The following is an 8,950-nucleotide window of genomic DNA, read 5'->3' on the forward strand; positions in this document are numbered from 1 at the left end:
CCATCTGTTGAAGAGATTATTCTGTCCCAATTAAGTAGTCTTTGCCCCCTTGTCAAAGTCAGTTGACCATAAACATGAAGGTTGATTTCTGAGCTCTCAATTTGATTCCATTTGTCTATATGCTTGTCCTTGTGCCAGTACCATGCTGTTTTCATTACATTGGCTTTGTGATAAGTTTTAAGATCAAGAAGTGTGAGTCCCCAACTTCATTCTTCTTTTACAAGATTGACTTGGCTATTTGGGGCCCCTTACCCTTCCAAATAAATTTGATGGTTGGCTTTTCCATTTCAGGAAGAAAGATTGAAAGAAGGTTTTTGGAATATTTGATTAGAATTGCATTGAATCTGTAAATTGCTTTGTGTAGAATTGACATCTTAATGATATTTAATCTTCCAATCCATGAACATGGAATGTCCTTCCATTTATTTAGGTCTTCTTTGATTTTTTTAAAACAGTATTTTGTAGTTTTCTGTGTATAAGTCCTTTTCATCCTTGGTGATATTTATTCCCAGATATTTTATTCTTTTAGTTGCTATTGTGAATGGAATTGTTTTCTTGATTTCTTCTTCAGATTGTTCATTGCCAGTGTATACAAACACTGCTAGTTTTAGGGTGTTGATAATGTTCACCACTTTGCTGAATTCATTTATTAGCTCCAGGACCTCTGTTGTGGGTTTTTCACAAATTTTCCATATATAGGATCATATCATCTGCAATTAGGGAAAGTTTTACTTCTTCCTTTCCAATTTGGATGCCTTTTATTTCTTTTTCTTGCTTAATTGCTCTGGCTAGAACTCCCAGTACCACATTGAATAATGGTGGTGACAGTGGACATCCATGTCTTGTTCCTGATTTTAGAGGAAATTTCAGAGTTTCCCCTTTAAATATGATGTTGACTATGAATTTTTCATGTTTGCCCATTCTCATGTTGAGGAAGTTTCCTTCTATTCGTAGATTTCTGAGTGTTTTTATCAAGAAATGTTGCTAGATTTTGTTAAATGCCTTTTCTGTGGCAGTTGAGATGATCATGTGTTTTTGTTCCTTCATTCTGTTAATGTGGTGTATTACATTAATTGATTTTCTTATGTTGAACTACCCCTGCACACCTGAGCTAAATCTTGCTTGATCATAGTGTGTAATTCTTTTAATGTGCTCTTGGATTTGGTGTGCTGGGATTTTGTAGGGGATTTTTGCATCTATATTCATGAGACATATTGATCTTTAATTTTCTTTTCCTTTGCTACATTTATATGGCTTTGGAATGTGGAATTTTTTTTGGAGGCATTTGAGCAGGATTGGTGTTAATTCTTCTTAGAATGTTTAGTAAAATTCCTCTGTGAAGCCATCTGGTCCTGGACTTTTCTTTGTTGGGGGGTTTTTGATTAATGATTCACTCTCTTTACCAGTTATTGGTTTGTTGAGATTTCTATTTCTTCTGGAGTCAGTGTAGATAGTTCGTTTGTTTCTAAGAATTTGTCCATTCCATCCAGGTTTTTTGGTTTGTTGGCATGAGTTGTTCACAGTATCTTCTAATAGTCCTTTTTATTTCAGTGGGGTAAATAGTAAACTCCCCTTTTCATTTCTGATTTTACTTATTTATGTCCTCGATGACATTGGCTAATTAGCAGTAGGGGACATACATTCCTCAGAGACTTCAGCCACATAAACAGGTTTGGTTCACGCTGTGCCAACCCAATCACAGGGCAGTTTCATCTCACCCTCTCCCTGTTGCCCATAAGGATCTCTCTGTCATATAGACAGACTTTGTATTTGGGAAATAATATAGAGAGTTTGGAAGTTGCCTTATTTTATCTTCCTACCACTGAGGGGCTGAATGCAATTCTCCAATACCATGTGAAGAAGTGTGAATTCATCATGAGAAAGTGTTCACTTCCTGAGCAATCCAATGGGTATTATCAGCCTATTATACTTACTGCACACAACCTGCTTTCTTTTCTACATTATTAAGTTCCACTCCCTAATACAATATAAAGGTAGCAAGTTGTAAAAGAGTTAGGGAAATAGCTGAGGACCCACAGATAAAGCAGACATAAGATACAGAAGTATTAAAAGCAATAGTGATTCACTCATAGCACTAAGATGAAAATTTTCAAGTACTTTTTTAGGATTAATTCAGGAACTGGACAATGCTGAGGTTGCTTGTTGAATATCTTAGCGAATGCAGTACTACATGAAATATCTTAAATATAGACATTACCTTGGGACTTTTTCGTCTTTAAAATGTGTAGTTTGCATACTGAGTATCCACTTTTATTGAAATATTTATTCTTCCGTTTAAGTTTTAGAATTATATTTTATGTCAGTATACCTCTACCACCTGGTATATGCTAATACTGAGCATTTGACTTTTCTCATTTAATGCCTGTTCTCTTCATTGCTAATGTATAATTGTATACTTGGGAGATATTATTTCCCATTATATTCTTTCTGTTGGTACCTGTTACATAGAATGTCACCTTTATTTGTTTTGTAGAAACTGTTTATCTCTATTTTTATCTGTTAATTTTTTTCAACATATTTAATCATGTAATCTCTGCCTTGTAGTCTTTGTAGTATTTTCAATTGTTTATTTTTTTATACAAATTAATAATTTATGTGTATTTTTTATGACAGGACTTTTCTAATATTATATCATATGGTTACTTAAGCCAACATTCTTTGTTCCTTTACCTCAGGTGACTATGTAATATTTCCAGTCATTATTTTCTATAAAATTTGTCTAATCTGGACCAAACTTTCTCATTCCATTACATCAATTAACTCAATCAAATTAGACAATTATTTCAAGATGTGATTACATATGGTATGAATGAAATGAAATGTCTCATTTAATCTTAGCAAAAATTATTCGTTCTCTTCAAAGGCTGTCTTGTGTGGTGGTGCAAACAGCTTCAGGATGGATGATACCAACCAGGAAAGGAGGGAGGGAACAAAGTGACCCAGATTAAAACACACCTTTGAGAATCAATTTAATAATACATCTTACAGTTAGATCTTTCCCATATCCAGTGTTACTAAGGCATAATCATTTTCCTGATTCATAAAGAGAAAAATTTTATAAAACAAAACTCTGTAAAACAAAATTCTAATATGACATTAGAATCCTAATAACCTCCCAATCTGCACTCCAAAGTAGCATTAGAAGCAGTTGTAACAGGCAATCACATTCTCTCTTCTGTTCTAGGGCCTCCATTGCCTGATATGTTCTTACTTTCTCAACCTAAAATCATATTCATTTTTATACATATCAGATATGATGTCATTGAGCATTCTTTGTTTTAATTAGTATTTGTTATACTTTAAAAGAGCAAATCATTTAAATACTTTAAAACCAGGGTTTTATCCTTTATCAGATGCCTTCTTGGAGCTTTTTGATATGGTAAGGTTGACATATACATTATTTTATTATAATAGTGCATTATTATATTGATGTTTTTCCTTGGATGAGCCAGTCTACATTTGAGCTTTACCTCCCTTCACTTTGGTGAGGTTTCCTATATTAGATAGGTGTTTTTTGCAAGCACTTCACTTCAGATGAGTATATTAAGTTTTTGTATCCATGCATGAGCCTGAACCATGATTTTGTTTTTATTTGCTCTTCACATTAGGCATGAGTCAGAGGATACATCCTGTTTATACTGATTATGATGTTTGATAATGAATTCTGTTTTAAAAATTCTGGTGCATAGATTTTTTGTGGGTTTCACTGATCACATCCTTATAATAAATTTAAGGAACTATGAAATATGTAAAATAATACATGCCCTATGTCACATGTGATGCCTTTCCCTGAAAAATAGTGTGATGATTAAAAACGTGGACTTTGGTGTCAAAGTGACCTGGGTTTGGATTAAAACATTTAGGAATTTACTAATCTTGAGGTAAGCTATTTAATGAATTTAACCCATTTGTTTATATTTGACAAGGGGTTGATAAACAAATTTCAAAATTTTTAGAGATTAGATGAGATAATGCATGTAAATGTCTTGGAGCATACCAAATACTCAACAATACCACATAATACTTACATTGTTGTGATTAGCATATCACTTCAGCTTTCAACCCTTGGATACATTCTTTATTTTTCAAACCTTAAAACTTTTGTACTAATTAAATGTTTTTTGCCAAACAGATAAAATAATACTCTTCCATATTGATGTTTTGGAATTGAGTGTATGTTTGTTTGGTTGTACTAATCCTTTGAATATATCATGTATTAAATTTCTATCATGTGTGTTTACATTTCAAAATTTTTGAATTTTTAGTTGTTTGTTTTTCTTACAACTTCATTATGGGACAAGGAGAACATTTATTCAGTGATAGAGAAACATTTCTCAGTGACCTCTCTACCTCAACTTTTCTTCTGTTTATCCTTCTCTTTTTCCCCTCTTAAAATTTATTTAACATTTATTTTATGCCTATTTTGTGCCAATTTCTCTCACATATTAGTGGGTCCATACCCAAACCTTATTCTGATTAAAAAAAAGAAAAATTAAAATCCTTAATTATTTTAATGGATGGAATTGGAATTCCTCATTCTCTGACACCACCATGACCATGTAGTACTATACTTATCTAATACTAAATGTGAATGAAAATGAAAATCATTAGAGCTGTCAACATGTTTTGGTATAGTGTCAACATGTTTGGTATCAACTCTTCAAGATAGATCCCAGAGAGGTAAATATGTGAATTAACCTAATACAGATGTATGTTCTAAGATTCTTAAAATACCAAAAATCCTTTTCTTTATGCCTTTCCTGGTGTTAGTTTTAGTTTTGCATTGCATCTGCCATTTCTTTGACAATGTATATATCTTTATCTCCATGTATTTATGTATTTAATTATTTTATTGTATGGAGTGATGTAAAGCATTACACTTTGTACATAGATCATACAATTGAATAACTTTTTAATATGCTAATCCTCATTAGAATATTGATAGTGAATAATCCCACCTCTTTGAGGAATTCCACTTACTCCAGTTGTTGGTACTATGTAAAAATGAAGTCGTTAGAGAAGGAATGTGCTGGTCATTGGTTTTTAAATTTCTGATTCCAAGTGACTGTGTCCAAATAGTGATTTTTTTAGAGTTCTTGTTAAATCGGTAAGATAATCTGGGGGTGAGGGGGATGGAGGGTGGGAAGCAGGAGTTAAACACTGTAACTGAATTGTGGTGGGGTTTAGGTGTCCATTCTAAACTGCAGTTTTCATGCTTTGTCTGAATGAGTTTAGTAGTTTTACTTCCATACAGCAAGTCAAGAGTAATTTTCACATTTATAACATATTAGGTAGAGTAGAAGGGCAATTCTGCCAAAATGTGTTTGCAGCATGTTATTTTGAATGTAATTTAATCCATTGTTTAAGTGCATTCTAGATAAAAAAATTCCCATATCTCAATGTAGCCTAGAGATTATTTTATTATGTTCTATTATATGTGACATATGTGCAAATTCATTTGTGTAGAATATGAGATTTATATTTAATATAAATATAAATATAAATATATATTTATTCCTCCCCTCTATCTCTGAATCTCTTTTTCTTTCTGATCTCTCCCTCTGTTTTTCCCCTCATTCCCCTTTTCTCTAAAATGTCATATACTCTAACTGTACTTTAAATCCTATTCAACTTAATCTGGGACAGACTTTCCTAGCTATGATTAGTGCAAACACAAGAGCTGCTGTTTGATTTTTCTTATATTAAATATAAATTGCATCCCTTTTTGTGATAATATGGAACAAAATTGATATAAGATGTGTAGATACAAACGAGAGCATCATATATTAAGTAGTTGCCTATAGGGTCGGGGAGGAAAAAAAGGTTGCCTATAAAACCTCTTGACCATATATTATAAACATGATAGAGTTCAACTTTCTTTTTTTAAAAAAAAATCTTTAAAATTTTGATCTTGACAGGAGGCATGTGCTAACAAAGGATGGACCAGAAAAATGGAAGTTCTTTTACTGGTTTTATTCTGATGGGTTTCTCTGACAGGCCTCAACTGGAGCTAGTCCTCTTTGTGGTCCTTTTGATCTTCTATATCTTCACTTTGCTGGGAAACACGACCATCATCGTATTGTCTCAACTGGACCCACATCTTCACACACCCATGTACTTTTTCTTCTCCAACCTAAGCTTTCTGGACCTGTGTTATACCACTAGCATTGTTCCACAGCTCCTGGTTAATCTCAGGGGAACAGACAAATCCATCTCCTATGGGGGTTGTGTAGTTCAACTACATATCTCTCTAGGCTTGGGATGTACAGAATGTATTCTCTTAGTAGTTATGGCTTTTGACCGGTATGCAGCTGTATGCAAGCCCCTCCGCTACACAGTAATCATGCACCCTTGTCTCTGTGCCTTGATGGCTTCTGCTTCATGGCTCATTGGTTTTGCCAACTCCCTATTGCAGACAGTGCTCATCTTCCTTTTACCACTTTGTGGAAGAAATAAATTAGACCACTTTCTTTGTGAGATCTCCCCATTGCTCAAGCTTGCCTGTGTTGACACCACTGTGAACGAATCTGAGCTCTTCTTTGTCAGTGTCATCATTCTTCTTGTGCCTGTTGCATTAATCATGTTCTCTTATGGTCAGATTGTCAGGGCAATCTTACGCATAAAGTCAGCAGCAGGGCAGAGAAAAGCTTTTGGGACATGTGGATCTCATCTCATAGTGGTGTCCTTGTACTACGGTACAGGTATCTTTGCTTACCTGCAGCCCAGCAACAACTACTCTCAAGACCAGAGCAAGTTCATATCTCTCTTCTATACCATTATTACACCCATGATCAACACCCTCATATATACATTGCGGAACAAAGATGTGAAGGGAGCAGTTAAGAAGGTGCTTTGGAAGGACTATGAGTCCACATGATTTCAATGGAAGGACTTTGAATGCCAGAACCATATATATATATCTTCACCATATGTTTTCCAAAATATCCCTGACAATTCTCAAAGGAATTTCCAAATTTAATTCTTTTAGGAAAATAAATGTTCAAAAACTAAGTTCATGGACTCAGAACAACCTCCAAAGATGCTGATTCAGTATTCCTAGAATATCTGCATTATTATTATTTTTTAAAAGTTCCACAGAGTTTTTCTTCTTTGCACCCCATTGTGAAAACATTATTCCATTTCTGCTTTAAAGAAGACATTCTTGTAAAGGCTTTAATATGAAGGCACAACCCCATTAAGAATATGAAACCCTTGAAATATAGTAAAGAATATGAACATTTTTAGCATATTATTCTAAAAGATCATATTTTTTTGACTGCGTAGAATTCACTCGTGTAGAGGAACCATAATTTTCACCTGTACCTTGTTTTTGGACATTTAGTAGACTGTTTTCATTCAACATTTTTATAATGAATTCTGATTTGAAAATTATTTTACAATTAATTCTCATCACATCCTTATAAGAAATTAAAGAAAGTACACTTTTTTTCCAAAAAATGTTTGATAGATATTCACAATTTTTAAATATTGTAAAAATATTGTAACTTGATAAACTTATGCTAATTTATATGGCCACCAATTTGCTGAATTTATAGCCTTATCACTTACAGGAGGCATTTGTATGGAAAATCAGTATGCCATTTTTATTATTTCAGTTTTATTACTACTCATATTGAAATATTTTTTCATCTATTTGTTAAAACATTATATATTTTTTCTTTTACAAACTATGTTTATGATCTTGGATATTTTCTATTGAATTATTCCTATTCATACTAGGACTTTTTTCTTTTAAGGGAAATAAGCCACTGTCCATCAAATATGTGGCAACTATTTTGTTCTCAACTTGTTTATTTGCTTTTATTTTTATTTGTTATGTGTTTTGTATTTAATTTTTATATAGTCACATCTATTGGTCTGTTTCTTAATGATTCTTTCTTTAATGAAGAAAGTTCCAAAGAGAGTTAAGAAAATTTTACCTCTATTCTTCATTCTGTTTTTTTTGTGTTTTTTGTTTTTTTTTTTAAATAAATCTCTTTAGTCAGTCTGATTTGGAATATGTTATGAAGAGGTAATTATGCTCTTTGGGGGCAAATATTGGAATAGGTTTATTCAAATATCCTTATTTTCCATATCTTTCTCTTTCTGAGCTTTAGATTATCTCCTCTGTCCCATTTGTCAGAATCCCACTGATGTAAATTCTATAGCTTTAGCATAAATTCTAAAATTTGGCAGAGTAAGTCTCCTTTATTTGTACATTTTGGCCTTCTGGGTATACATTAAAAATAATTTTGACAGTTTCCAAAAGTAAAACTCTGAGATTTAACTGGAATTTCATAAATCTATAAAACCAGCCAGATGCAGTATCCCAAGTTCCCCTTTGTGCAAGGAATTTGTTTTCATTCTGGAATGCAGGTTGCTACCTGTGTATGGTACAAGTCAGCACAGAGAAGGCATTTAGCTTTGGGGGGGGGGGGGGTCTCAGTTTATATACTCCTGTAGCTCTGTTTGAGCTATGGGACTCACATTTATTCCTTAGCACAACTGCAGTCTATAAATTGCAGTTATGTTAATAATAAATGCTCTTAGACTGTAAATCCTGCTAAATCATTACTAGATCAATAGTCAGTATAGCAACTCCTGCAACATCCCCATTTAATTTCTAGTCCTTGAATTCCAGCAGTTACTGTTTGCCAGAGCTTCTGCTGTGGGTCAGACTCCTTGAGGAGGGAGGAGCAGGTTACAGACCCCTCACTTCTGATCTAAGTCTTGTGTTATAGTCGCTGAGAGCTTTCTTCCACCTCTAATCTGGCAGATTCTGGGAGCACGAAGTATGGAAATGTCTTAGGAATGTCATTTACTGGAAAGGTGGGATATGTGTTATAAATATAGAAATGAATGACCCCTAAATCAGAGGGATCAGGTGACATGGTTCTAGACAGCTTCAGAACCTCAAGTACTCTTGCTC

At 33.5% G+C, this 8,950-nt stretch overlaps 1 protein-coding gene across 1 annotated transcript; it reads left to right on the top strand.

The window, feature by feature from the left end:
• The first annotated feature begins 5,959 nt into the window (after positions 1 to 5,959).
• Positions 5,960 to 6,898, top strand: LOC119539764 (putative olfactory receptor 2B8). The gene has a single exon (XM_037843525.1). It carries the CDS (start codon positions 5,960 to 5,962, stop codon positions 6,896 to 6,898), a length of 939 nt encoding a protein of 312 aa, XP_037699453.1.
• Positions 6,899 to 8,950: the final 2,052 nt, after the last annotated feature.

This window comes from Choloepus didactylus, chromosome 7 (genome assembly GCF_015220235.1).
Source record: "Choloepus didactylus isolate mChoDid1 chromosome 7, mChoDid1.pri, whole genome shotgun sequence".
Classification (NCBI taxonomy): domain Eukaryota; kingdom Metazoa; phylum Chordata; class Mammalia; order Pilosa; family Megalonychidae; genus Choloepus; species Choloepus didactylus.

What these genes read in the sequence shown, in the direction of transcription:
- LOC119539764 (XM_037843525.1), top strand. Translation starts at nt 5,960, where the DNA reads ATGGACCAGAAAAATGGAAGTTCTTTTACTGGTTTTATTCTGATGGGT.